General features: G+C 41.2%; 1 protein-coding gene across 3 annotated transcripts in view; it reads left to right on the top strand.

The window, feature by feature from the left end:
- The window catches only part of LOC126996399 (uncharacterized), a 61835-nt gene extending 53329 nt beyond the window's left edge, over positions 1 to 8506 (top strand). For all 3 annotated transcript variants that reach the window (XM_050856787.1, XM_050856795.1, XM_050856804.1), the window contains one exon: positions 8288 to 8506. In XM_050856787.1, the coding sequence (XP_050712744.1) occupies positions 8288 to 8442 (155 nt within the window). In that variant the 3' untranslated portion in view covers positions 8443 to 8506. The remainder of the gene's footprint in view (positions 1 to 8287) is intronic.
- The last annotated feature ends 6169 nt before the right edge of the window (positions 8507 to 14675 follow it).

The raw sequence follows: 14675 nt of genomic DNA, 5'->3' as shown, positions 1-14675 counted from the left end.
AAAAAGCAGAGAAAAAATAATTATGGTCTTAGGAACGTTACATAGTGCCATTGTCTCTTATTATGATGGAAAGAGGAATGAAATGTGAAGAGATCCAAGGTGTTGCTGTGTTGAAGGCACAGGCTGCCTGGCCCACTCCTCTTAAAAACACGCTTGCCATTTTCTGGAATGAAGGAGTTGGCTTCTCTTACTCTCAAAGTTAAATTTCAAGTTAAAAACACAATTTATAAGCATTTAAATGTAAATTTGATAGTATCGTTTGCGTTTACTACACCTCCGAGGCCATATGACCGTTTCCCAATGCCACAGAGTGGATGAACCGAGTTTTGATGGGTGGTTTTCCATTTCTTGGCACCGAGGTCATGTAAAACTATCACCACCATCACAAGACAGTTCATGGTCCATATTTATAAGCGTCTCTAGCTCTTATATAACTATTTTCAAGGCCACAGAATAGATTATCCAGATTTTCATGTGTGACTCTCCATTTCTTGGCACCGAGGAATGATGGAGTAAAACCATCACCACCATCACAAAACAGTCCCGGCAAGTTCTAGGAGAGGCTTTTCAAACATCCATATTATAACTGTTAAAAATACCTTAAATTCACTGAGAAATAATGCATACCAAAGACCAGGTTATAAATGTTTGTACCCTTTTTTTATTCCATGCCCAGAGGCAGGAGACTGTCAGTAGCAGGAGGGAGGGAGTTGACGACACAAAGAGCCTTGTGTGTGTGTGTGTGTGTGTGTGTGTGTGTGTGTGTGTTTACCTAGTTGCGAAATACAGGAAAAGAACCGTACTAGGCTCGTGCTGTCCCGTCTCCATAACGCTTATTATCCAGTTTGGCTTTAAATTCATGAATTGTTTTTGCACACACAGTCTCCTCGTCAAGTCCATTCCATGTTGTTATGCTTCTGTATGGAAAACTGTATATCTTGATGTCTCTCCTACAGTCGCTCTTCTTCAATTTCTTACTATTGCCTCTTATCACACTTCTGTCACGTACCACTAGGTCTTCCCTGTCCAATTTCTCCAATCCCTCTTGTATCCTGTACAATGCTATTAGGTCCCCTCTCTCTCTTCTGCTCTCCAGTGTTGTTAGTCCTAATTTCTCCAGTCTTTCTTCATAAGTGTGTTCTCTCAGAGTTTCCGGTAATTTAGTCGCTGCTCTTTGTATTTTTTCCAACTTTATAATTTCTTTCTTCAATCTAGGTGACCACACTAATGCTGCATATTCCAGTCTTGGACGTATCATCGATGTTATTAGTTTCTTCACCATTTCTTCGTCTAAATATGTAAATGCTGCTTTTATGTTTCTAAGAAGATTGTATGTTTCCCCAGTTATCCGGTCTATGTGTTTTCCAAAGGATAACTTGTCTGTTAGGATCGCTCCCAGATCTTTTTCTTCAGTTTTTTTCATGATTCTTTCATTACTCAGAGAGTAGTTCCCTGATATTCGTCTACTGCTCCTACCAAACTCCATCACGCTACACTTCTCTGTATTGAATGTTATTTCCCATTTGCGTGACCATTCTATCGAGATCTTGGCTTCATTAGCCACCCTCCTCATTATTTTAGCATCATCATCAAACATATTCATATAGCTTGTCACCCCTTCTGTCATGTCATTAATATAAGTTACAAACATAATCGGAGCCAGCACCGATCCTTGAGGGACTCCACTCGTCACTACCATCCAGCTTGATTTATTGTTCCTGATTACTGTTTTCATTTCTCTCTTCGTCAAAAAGTCCATAATCCAATCCAATATTGAACCACCCAGACCTCCAACATGATTAAGTTTCCATATAAATTGCTGGTGTGGTACTCTATCAAACGCCTTCTTTAAGTCCAGGTACACACAATCTGCCCAACCGTCTCTTTCCTGTACTATATCAATTACTCTTAAATAGAAGCTGATCAGATTAGTTACACAAGACCGTCCTCCTCTGAATCAGAATTGGCTATTTGTTAATATACTGTTTTCTTCTAAATGCTCAACCCATCTGTTTTTTTTTATAATTTTCTCAAACATCTTTGCTACTACACTTGTTAATAACACTGGCCTATAGTTCAATGGGTCTTCGTTACCTCCTCCTTTATGTATTGGGACGATGTTAGCCCTCTTCCAGTCTCTCGGTGCCTTCCCTTGTGCTAGTGAGACATTAATCAAGTGTGTGTGTTTGTGTGTGTGTGTGTGTGTGTGTGTGTTTGTGTGTGTGTGTGTGTGTGTGTGTGTGTGGTTTCAATGGGTTCATGTACATTTTTTTTAGGCTTTGTGTGTATGTATGTTATTGACAAGAACTAATCTCTCTCTCTCTCTCTCTCTCTCTCTCTCTAAAAAGGCTAACGTGACACCGATTTTTAAGAAAGGGGACAAAAAAATACCAGGTAACTGACCCATTAGTCTAACTTCAATTGTAGGTAAGCTACTTGAGAGCATAATTAGAGACAAAATTGTGAGTTACCTCGAAAGCCACTCATTAATTGGGGATTCACTACATGGCTTCCGTAACAAAAGATCCTGCCTGTCAAACCTACTGACCTTTTATAACGATCTCTTCTCAATTTATGACGTAACCAAATCATTGGACGTAGTCTATCTTGATTTCCAGAAAGCGTTTGATAAAGTCCCACATCATAAATTACTTTATAAATTAAAGCAAATAGGTATTGACGGTCAAGTAAACCAATGGATCGCGAATTGGTTGAGCAACAGACAACAAAGAGTTGTGATTGACGGATTTAACTCAGAGTGGGCGCCGGTCACTAGTGGCGTCCCTCAGGGCTCGGTTCTTGGCCCAGTGCTCTTCATTATTTACATCAACGACGTGGATGTTGGACTCAATAATCGCATTAGTAAATTTGCAGACGACACAAAGACTGGTAACTCGGTTCTCACTGACGAAGACAGGCAAAGCCTCCAAGAGGATTTGCACAAAATTTCAGCTTGGTCGGATAAATGGGAGATGCCCTTTAACGTACACAAGTGCCAGGTCCTTCAAGTTGGAACAAAAAATAAAAAGTTCGATTACGAAATACGCTGTGCTAAACTCACAAGTGTTAAGGACCTGGGGATTAAAATCGCGTCAAACCTCAAATTCTCACATCAATGCATCGATGCAGCAAATAAAGCGAACAGAATGTTGGGCTTCATTAAAAGAAACTTTTTATTCAAAAATAAAGATGTAATACTTCCGCTCTACAATAGTTTAGTCAGACCCCACTTGGAAAATGCGGTACAGTTTTGGTCTCCCCACCATGCAAAGGACATTGCTAAACTAGAAGGTGTTCAGCGTCGAGCAACAAAAATGATCCCTTCCTTGCGGAACAAATCCTACGAAGAAAGGCTTTCCACCCTTAACATGTTCTCTCTTGAGAAACGTCGCCTCCGAGGAAAACTGATCGAATGTTTTAAAATACTTAATGGTTTCACGAATGTAGACAGAACAAAATTGTTTATGATCGATGACACTTTGCGAACGATGAACAATGGCACAAAACTCAAATGTAGACAAGTAAATTCAGACTGCACCAAATTTTTCTTCACCAACGTTGTAGTGCGAGAATGGAATAAGCTCCCACCATCAGTGGTCCAGTGTAACACGATTGACTCCTTTAAAAACAAGCTGGACCGTCACTTCCTTGAACTTAATATTAACTAGAGTAGAAAAGCAACGTTTTGGAGCCATCTGATTAATGTAAAATCACTTAGGTTTAAGAACAGACCACCTAGTCTGGACCATGGGGTCTGTGTGGTCTGATTTTATATTTAAATCTATGGAAATTCTCTCTCTCTCTCTCTCTCTCTCTCTCTCTCTCCATCAGTGCACCAATCAATGATTTCCTGTTCTAGAGAGAGAGAGAGAGAGATGATTTCTCTCTCTCTCTCTCTCTCTCTCTCTCTCTCTCCTTCAGTGCACCAATCAATGATTTCCTGTTGTTGTGTGAGAGAGAGAGAGAGAGAGAGAGAGAGAGAGAGAGAGAGAGAGAGAGAGATTGATTTACCCCCTCTCTCTCTCTCCTTCAGTGCACCAATCAATGATTTCCTGTTGTTGTGTGAGAGAGAGAGAGAGAGAGAGATTGATTTACCCCCTCTCTCTCTCTCCTTCAGTGCACCAATCAATGATTTCCTGTTCTTGTGTGTGAGAGAGAGAGAGAGAGAGAGAGAGAGAGAGAGAGGTTGATTTACCCCATCTCTCTCTCTCTCTCTCTCTCTCTCCAGGAATGCACTAATCAATGCTCTCCTGTGCTTGGAAGACAGAGAGAGAGAGAGAGAGAGAGAGAGAGAGAGAGAGAGAGAGAGAGAGAGAGAGAGAGAGAGAGAGAGAGAGAGAGAGAGGTTGATTCCCCTCCCACCCCCTCTATCTATCTATCTATCTGTATGTGTGTGTGTGTGTGTGTGTGTGTGTAATCCTACCCCAAGGAAAGCCAAAATATTCAGGGATATGACCCGTGGAAATGCCTAAAACTCCTATGAAAGCCATATCAAATCTGTGTGTTTAGGTTCACGGTACAGAGGAAGGGTTAAACTACCACCAGGGTCACAGAACTACCCCTGGAAATGCCAAAAACTCCTAGGAAAGCCTCGTCAATACATATGTGTGTGTGTGTGTGACAATGTTTGATAATATGAGCAGGCCCCTTCACCAGACCCCAGACGATGCAGGATCTTGCGTCAGTCTTTGAAGGTGGTGTGCCCGGTGCCTTACATTTGGTAATGAATAATCCAAGGGCACAGTAGTCTATGAAGTCCTGCTGTGTCGCTCTAATCCCTGGGAAACTAATTATAACTGGAGATTTTGTGGCCTCCTTGTAGTTGATGGGTGTAATGACGACTCCCTCGTTCGTTATATTACCCTCGGCGTAGCCAAAGGCACAGTCGCAGGCCATGTAACTATAATGGGTGGACATAGCATTGTTACAACACCAGTTTTTATTGCCTTGACCTAGTCTTCGGGCGTATGGACAACTCCCTTAGTTAGTTTTCCCTGGATGTTAGCGAAGGCAGAATTGTGGGCCGTGTACCGGGACCAGGTAGACATGGCTCCTGCTGGCTCTTGCCCGGGGAGAGGCGAGGCGCACAGGTTTATCCATGGCCCTATAACATCTCCCTTGAAGCCACCTTACTGTATTAATATCTGGGGCTATCACCAAGTGGTTGGACCTCAGTGATGACAATAGTTAAAGACCGTCAGATGGCAGTGAAAAGTTTGACGCCATGTAAAACTCCAAGCGTATGATAACAAGTCTTTTGCCTAAACTCACAGGTAAACAAACAGTACCAAGGACATTGAGACTATCGCCGGTCACGCCACAAAGGTCTAGGTCAGAGGCTCGAAGGCTCTAGCAACCTCCATGCAACACTTATTTTAAAGCCATGTACGTCTTCAGACAACACATCAACTGCAGCGCTGATGTTGTCGGCAAAGGAAGCTTTCAAAGACCCAGTTTTACTCTTAAGTGCCATAATGTTAGGCTGACTGCACCACAGACTCTATTAAGGTACTATCGTCAGGCCCAATTGCAGTCTCATTTTCTTCAAAGGCCTGGCTGGGTTCCTACCCCGGGTCAGTTTTGGGAGTGCATTCGGCTTCCCCAGAATGCAAACCCTTTCCATGCCCACCTGCCCGCTGCTTCTTCAATTTTGTCCCAGAGAAACACTCATCAGTACCATGACTATTAGTACCGTGAACGACAGTACTTGCCAGTGTTGTTACCCACAGCACGGCTTGAGGAATGGACGGCGCAGCGTTTCCAAACTCCTGCGTGTCCCCCTTTGCACTCTGCCTTCGGATCTCCCTGGCATTTTTACAATAGTCAGCGACGTGACTGTTTCGCTTACAATAGGAACAGTTGAATTTAGGCTTTACTGTGACGTATGAATCCACTGATGAATTAGAAGCACTACCATTATCAAATTTATCATTATTCTGCTCCATATCAGCTACAGCGGGACACCCTGCTCCTTTCTCTTCAGCTTTGGTCTTGAGTTTGAGCAGGAAATCATGTAGTTGGTCATCGGGGTTGAAGACAAGAGATAAGGAACTCCTTCCACACTGGCCTTCCTTACATTCCTGTCTAGTATATATTAGTGCCTTTCATCGCTCAGCCTCGCTACCCAGTGCTAGAATCATTTTAGATATCAAAGGTGTTAGTCATTCACATTTATTCCAGTCAGGGGATATGTGGAAATTTTACTGGCTTGACCTGGGGTAGTTTACTGACTGGCCCTGGTGGTAACGTGATCCTTTTTCAGTGCCAAGAACTTACAGTTGATGAGAGGGGCGGAAACGTCTGAGAGCACTGACCTAAGCTTATATTGAGTTATGGTGCCCTCTGTTAGTCAGTTAGCTAGTTAATTACTTCATCCATTAGTTAGTTTATTAGTTCATTGAGTCATTAGTTAGCAAGCAGTCATCACACGTAGTTAATCCATCCATTAGTTAGATTATTAGTTCATTGAGTCATTAGTTAGTAAGCAGTCATCACACATAGTTAATCAGTTAGTTCATCCATTAGTTAGTTTTGTATAGGTGTGTGTGTGAAGGCAGTGCTGTGATTATTAAATTATTTAGGCCGGCACGTCACAGCAGAGGTCATAATAATCCACATAATAATAATCTTTCTGTACATATTCTCATCAATAAATTTCTCATAATTTTTTTGATTTTTTCCTCTTGTCAACAAGGGTCTATACTGTACATTATGGGGTGGGCCAGACTGTGGTGACTCTTCCCTCCTGCTGTTCATCTTCTTCTTCTTTCTCCTTCAAGTCTTCCTTCCTCCATTCTTCCTCAATCTCCACACCTTTTCCCTTCACATATGTTTTCTCCCCTCCCTAAAATTCTCTCGTCTTCCTCAGTTTCCATATCGTCTCCTCCCTTTTATCTCTCCTCCTCCTCCTCTTTTCACTCTAGACATCCTTTTATCTCTTTCCCTCCTCTCCTTTCCTCTCCCTTTGAATTCATCCTCCCTCCTCTCTCTTCTTTGCATTCTTCCTTTGCTCAGAATCTCTCTCTCTCTCTCTCTCTCCACCTATAATCCTTGCCTAGGTTCAATAATTTCTCTCCCTTCCTTTCATCAGCCAAAAAAATCCTTCCCGCACTAATTTTTCCTCCTTACCTTCCTCCCTCCATGGCTTTCATTCTTCTTCCTCCTCCTCCTCCCTCCTCTTTCGTCGTCTTCCTCCTCCATCTCCGCTCTTCCTTTACGTATATTAATTTTTCCTCCTTCCTGTCGTTCCTTCTCTCCGTTTCCTCCAAACATCATCTTTCTCTCCTCCTCCTCCTTTCTCTTACCTCCCTCTCATTTTGTCCTCTCTTCCTCGTATGGTAGTCTGTCTCCATATATATCGGTTCCATGTTATTTCAGCCACTCAGTTCCTCCTCAGTGCGTAATATTCATACAAGGCGTCTGGCCAAGATAGGGTTTAAGTGACCTGTTCTCGAGTATACTATGGGTCGATTTCTTCCCCCAGAACACTTAATAAGATTCCTGACCCCATGCCTTTACCATATACAAGGTCTCTAATGCCTATCTTAGTTGGATGTCTTGTATTTTTTGTAATCTTTGCTTTGGCTGACATAGATTTCACCTTCTCTGTTCTGTATTTGTTTCATTTGCTGTTTTGTTTATTATTTAGAACTTTGTTTAAACGTCTATGCTCTCATTTTGACTCCTGTCTTTTGCTCTCTCTCTGAGTTCACTTTTTCTCATGTTTCTCTCTCCCCTAATACCCCTAATAGTATCATTTTCCTTCCTTCCTTCATTCTCATTCCGACTTCTCTCCTTCAATCTCTTCTCCTCTCAACTTTTTCTTTCTTTTGACTTTTATTAACTTCTTTTATTTTCTTCCTTTATATTTCTTTACTCAGCATCTCAACTCTTCTTCATTATGACTCACCTTTCTCTTCTAATAGCTTTTGTTAAGAACTTTTATATATATATATATATATATATATATATATATATATATATATATATATATATATATATATATATATATATATATATATATATATATATATTTGTGCATTTTTTTGCCCATTTTGTCAAAATAATGCAAAAAGTAAGCCATGAAAATGCTCTTAAGTCCATTTTACTTAAAAGACTCTCCGGAGATAAACTGCTTTGGTGTCTGCAAAATAATAATTATAAATTTTTTTGGCAATTATTTATTTAATAAATACAGCTTTAAACACATCACAACAGAGCACATTTTTCCTTCAATATGAGGCCGATTCTGCATGAACCTGACATCTTGTTCTTTCTTCTTCCAGAGTATGTGGTGTGTCGCTTGCAGAGACAGCACAGGCGGACCAAGACGCCCGAACCTTCAGGAGATGTTCGTTCAGCCGAGGGAAAGAAGTCATGTTAGTCAACTCTGATGACTTGTACATCTCTGTGGACTCTACTCTGCTAGGGACTGTTTTGTAAGCCAGTCACGGAAGATGTGAACTGAATCTGTAATATGAAGTCTTATAAATAAAGTTATGGGCCACACCAATGACTTTATCTTAACCAAAAATACAATCTGGCTATCTCCGGACGCTTTTAGAGGTAAAATTGACTTAATTGCTGTTAATGAAAAATGCACCTTTTTGTCATTTTCAAGCCATAAACTGATATTTTGAACATTTTAAAAGCTAATTCTATTTAAATTAAAGGGAGAAACAAATTTTTAAATGGCATAAAACTACTTGTATAAAGTAAATATAGATTAATACGAGGGAATAAACATGAGAAATACTAGAGAAGACAAAGGGAACTTATAAGAGAATGACAAGAGATTGCATACATAAAGAGCTCAAAAGTTATAGGAAAAGCAATGGAAGTTAAGAGAAAACATGAAATAAAAGCCATAAAAACAAGACTTCTAAAAAATGAGAACTCAAAGACGATTAACATCACTAAAAACTGAGGTTTGTGGACAAAATATATCAAAATTAGCTTAAAAATGACCGGAATTTGTCCAAAAATTACCAAAACGACAAAATGACAAAAGAATGACCCAAATGACAAAAACATTACCAGAATTTGACAAAAAAGTACCAATCTGGCAAAAAATGACCCAAATTTGACAGAATAGAGCTTTGTAGTTGCAAGACTGCATGCATGGAGTAGGAGGAATGTTAGCCACACCAAGTTAAGCACAACCTACCCAGCGCTCAGAATGAAGACCTACTGAAAGCCTAACGTCACTGCACTTCGTAACGTCACAACAACATGACGTAGGGACTTCAAGTTTGTGGCAGAATGAAGAGGAAGGATGGATACACAAATGCTCATGTATTCAAAGCTACCGGGTTAGGGAGAGCTGTGATACTGATAATGGAAAGTGAAATATTTACAGGAAGACATCACAACATTGCCGTACAGGGAGAATCAATTTCATGGTACGTTCCTGCTCTTTAGGGAAAGCCGGTATTTTTAAACATATCTTGTTTGAAAAGCCTCTCATAGCATAAGTTGCTGGGCTTATCAAGGACTGTTTTGTGACCCAGTTTTTTTTCACTGGAACCTTTGCTGGAATGGGAAAATTACCCAACCCGGTTAATCTTCTCTGGCCTTCAGAATAAAGTCATAATGAGTGCTAAAAAGCCTTGTATTACTCCTGGGCTTTTTTATGGACTATTTTGTGACCCTGGTTAGGTTTTACATGACTTATATGCCATGAATGGAAAAACCACCCATGACAACCTGGTTCAAATTCTCTGTGGCTTTGGGAAATAGTTGTGAGGGGAGCCCGTGACGTATAAGGATATTGACGTTAACCTGAAAATCAAGCCACGTAGCTGTTTTCTTATATATAGCCTGTCAATGCACCAGACCTGTCACCCATACAGCACAGTGAGTAATATTAACACCCAGGATAAGGGAGGCCGACACATCGACAGTACCAATATTACCATGGGTGCAGCAAGCTTGGGACTCGCTCAATACTGCTACCCTGAGAAACCTGATGGAAAGCATTACCCTGAGGTCAAATGAGGGGGTTAAGAGGTAAGGCTTCACATCAAACTACTAAAGAAAGGAATGGTGAATGTACAGTGAAAATTTAATGTTACTCCATGGGGTAATTTAGGGCAATTTAGTGGTTATTATGACGTTGCTGAAAGGTAAGCAAAGCAGTCCTCAGAGGTTGAATGGGGCAGTTAAGTGGTAAGGCTTCTCGTCAAACTACTAGAGAAAGGAACGGTGAATATCCAGCGGAAATTTGACATTATTTTACAGTATTATTTAGTGGTTATTACAGCGTTTTGAAAGGTAAACATATGACTATTAGACTGCCCACAATATGAGCCTTTGTTGACAGCATGTACTAAGGCTTCAGTGAGAGGGAACAGGAGGTATTTTCATGGTGTGTTTTAGTGGTTATTACGACATTTATTGAAAGGTGAACATATGATTATTCTGCCTGTAGAGTGACCCTTCCTTAACTGTATATACTCAGGCTTCAGAGAGGGAGAGGGAGCAAATGATGATGATGACACACACTTTACTAACTAGAGTTTTTACTTCATTTTGTCCCAAGTTCTCCCTATTTTTCCTCCCTCTCCTTCAGTCTATCTTAAATCCTCTCTCTTCCTCCCTCTCCTCCAGCCTCCAAATATCCCTCCGTTCCCTCCCTGACTGGAGCGATGGAAATGGGGCAGTGATGTGCTTCTCGGATGACTTTTTGGATGAATGAACTCTCTCTTTCTGTTCTGACCACCACAATCAACCGAGAGCAACCAAAATTCATCCCAACCTAGCCAAAGGACCAATCTACCAGCCTACCAAACGTCAACCATCTGCCAAACACAGTAACTGAAAGGTAGAGAAAAAGATTGACAATAAAAAAAAATTACTTTACAGTCCTGACCCCCACACTTAATGTGACTCTCTAAAAATTCATCCCAACCTAGCCAAAGGACAAATTTACCAGCCTACCGAACATCAACCATCTGCCAAACACAGTAACAGAATGGTAGAGAAAAAGGTTGACAGTATTACAAAAATTCTTTACCGTCCTGAAACCTACACTTAATGCATGACTCTCTATTCTGACCACCACAATCAACCAAAATCAACCAAAATTTATCTGAACATAGTCAAAGGACCCATCTACCAGCCTACCGAATGTCAACCACCTACCACACACAGTAATTGAATGGTAGAAAAAAAGGTATAAAAATATTACCAGCAAAATTCCGTACAATCCCATGACTCAACTTCACACAAAAAGGGAAAGTAGTAATCCATGAAAAGCCTTCCTTCTGAGTTACTTTAAAACTTTTTATAGAAAGGAAAACTTATCAAAAAGCCTGCCATGTTCTCTCTCTCTCTCTCTCTCTCTCTCTCCCCCCTTCCTTCAGAGAAATACCAGAAGCAATAATTACAGAGAAGAAAATGAAAAAGTCAACAAGGAAATATTGATAAATGGAAGTAACACTCACCAAGGAATTCCTGTGTCCTCCTCTTCCTCTTCCTCTTCCTCTTTCTTCTTCTTCTTCTTCTTCTCCCTGTAATATAAATAAGGAGGTATTAATCTGTATAAAACTTAAGATACATTTTCATATAAAAACAAATTCTTTTCAACTTTCAACCCTTCCTTCCTTCCTTCCTTTCCTCTAGGTTCAAGGTACAGAGGAAGGGTCACACTACCACCAGGGTCATAAAACTACCCCTGGAAATGTCTCCCACAACTCATAGGAAAGCCTTGGCAAATGTGTGTTTCTTAGGTTTAACCCCTTGACTGCGTATTTCCTACAGTCAGACCTCACCCAGCTACAGGAATGGAACAAAAAGTGGCTGATACAGATTCAATGAAGAAAAATGTAGTCCTGCACCTTGGGAGGGGAAATCCAGCACACCAATAACACATGGGAAACACTCTACTATCCACCACAGAGGCAGAGAAAGACCTGGGAGTGTATGTTACCAGGCTACCAGTGAAGGGATATCCAGCACACCAATACCACATGGGAAACACTCCACTATCCACCACAGAGGCAGAGAAAGACCTGGGAGTATATGTTACCAGGCTACCAGTGAAGGGATATCCAGCACACCAATACCACATGGGAAACACTCCACTATCCACCACAGAGGCAGAGAAAGACCTGGGAGTATATGTTACCAGGCTACCAGTGAAGGGACATCCAGCACACCAATACCACATGGGAAACACTCCACTATCCACCACAGAGGCAGAGAAAGACCTGGGAGTATATGTTACCAGGATACCTGTGAAAGCCAAATCTGTGCCAATTGCAGTGGATGGGTTAAGGTACAGCAGAAGGGTCACCCTACCAACAGTCATAAAACTACCCCTGGAAATGCCCCAAACTCTTAGGAAAGCCTTGTCAAATGTGTGTTTCTTAGGTTCATGGTACAAAGGAAGGGTCACACTACCAACAGAGTCATAAAACTACCCCTGGAAATGCCCCAAACTCATAAAAAAGCCTTGTCAAATGTGTTTCTTAGGTTCATGGTACAAAGGAAGGGTCACACTACCACCAGGGTCAAAAAACTATCCCTGGAAATGCCTAAAACTCCTCCAAAAGCCTAGTCAAATGTGTTCTATAGAGGTTCATGGTACAGAGGAAGGGTCACATTACCAAGTCATAAAACTACCCCTGGAAATGCCTCCCACAACTCACAGGAAAAAGCCTTGGCAAATGTGTGTTTTTTAAGTTCAAGATACAGAGGAATGGTCAGACTACTGCCAGGGTAAAAAAACTATCCCTGGAAAGGCCCAAAACTTCTCCAAAAGCCTTGTCAAATTGTTCTATAGAAGTTCATCGTATAGAAGAAGGGTCACAATACCACCAGGGTAAAAAAACTATCCCTGGAAATGCCCAAAACTCCTCCAAAAGCCTTGTCAAATGTGTTCTATAGAGGTTCCTGATACAGAAGAAGGGTCACACTACCAACAGAGCCGTAAGGCTACCCCTGGAAATGCCTCCCACAACTCACAGGAAAGCCTTGGCAAATGTGTGTTTTTTAAGTTCAAGGTACAGAGAAAGGGTCAGACTACCACCAGGGTAAAAAAACTATCCCTGGAAATGTGCAAAACTTCTCCAAAAGCCTTGTCAAATGTGTTCTATAGAAGTTCATGGTATAGAAGAAGGGTCACACTAACACCAGGGTAAAAAAACTATCCCTGGAAATGCCCCAAACTTCTCCAAAAGCCTTGTCAAATGTGTTCTATAGAAGTTCCTGATACAGAAGAAGGGTCACACTAACACCAGGGTCAGAAAACTACCCCTGGAAATGCCTCCCACAGCTCCTGGGAAAGCCTTATCAAATGTGTGCTTGGGTGCTGAGATGGCCCAGGAGTCTGTCCACACACTGTCCTTCCCTCAGTTCCCGGCACAGCTTTACACACTTCCCTTAGCCGAGAACTAAGAGCTCCTTCCTTACACACAATGAAGGGGTGTTTTTCCTCCCCCTATGTGCACTAGCCACATCATCACATCAGTAATAGTCCATGGCCTGGGGGGTTCCCGTGTGCGTGAGATGTACAGTCGCGATATGAAGTGATGTCGCCGTGTACATTTATTTTCGATCACGCAAGTATCGTTATATATTTTCAAGAGTACCATTATTTTCCTGTATCTTCATCATAACTTAACTAAATATATTTTAGAAGCTAGAAAAAAAATAGAAAAGAAATATTCAATGATGTCTTACAAAGAGTTGTCGAAATATTTTGACACAAAGGGTCGTATTATGAGACATTTCGCCGCCCAAGAACACATATTTGACAAGGCTTTCGTAGAAGTTGTGGGCATTTCCATGGGTAGTTTTATGACCCTGGTGGTAGTCTGACCCTTCTTCTGTACCATGAACCTAAAGAAACACTCATTAGAACCCGATTGATCCCCTCTTTGACCTTTAGAAATAGCTGATGTGATATGGCAAAGTGTCTTGTGATACCAGCCAAAGTGTTTTCGTTCACCAAGGAAAGAGTCAAATGAAGTCCAAATATCGACATATTACTCAAACAAAGTAAAATTATCTTTTCATGATCATTGTTGACAACACTAAATCTAACATATGCACAATATATAGGACATGCATAATTAGTCGATATCCTAAACTAGGATGGCGTAATTTATTTAATTTATACTCTCATTTGATGATGACGTCATCACCCGCACCTATCATTCAGCCCTGACTCACTCTTTGCCTTTCGTGGTCAACATAACGATAACAAAAGCTGTCCGTGGACTTCTAATGCATGATAGTGATCAAGGGAAGATGCCCACAGCCTATAACTACCGAGGGATAGTCGGAGATGGAAAAATAAGAATAAATAGCTTCAGAATAGTCGTGTTTTGTAACTCCAAGCTCCTCATTCTTTGCCGCCGATCGCAAACATCACTGACTTTGTTGGTCAATATAACGATGACAAAAGCTTCATGTAGACTTCTAATGCTTGGAGGTGATCAGTGGAACATTTCCACAGCTTATAAGTGCCATAGAATAATCGAGGAAGGTGGGGAAATAAGAAAATATGGCTTTGAAATGGAGGTGGTGGTGCGGGCGGGTAGGCTAATCGCAGCATTGCCAAACATTAGGCAATGGTCGAGTGTTCGTGGAGGCATTCGGAATTTTGATAGTTCAGATATGGCAACCCTACCTATGGCCAACCAAACCGGTACCTATAGAACAACTGGTCA

This window comes from Eriocheir sinensis, chromosome 1 (assembly GCF_024679095.1).
Source record: "Eriocheir sinensis breed Jianghai 21 chromosome 1, ASM2467909v1, whole genome shotgun sequence".
NCBI lineage: Eukaryota > Metazoa > Arthropoda > Malacostraca > Decapoda > Varunidae > Eriocheir > Eriocheir sinensis.
Note: the sequence above shows the minus strand (reverse complement) of the source record. Positions and strands in the feature narration are given on the sequence as shown.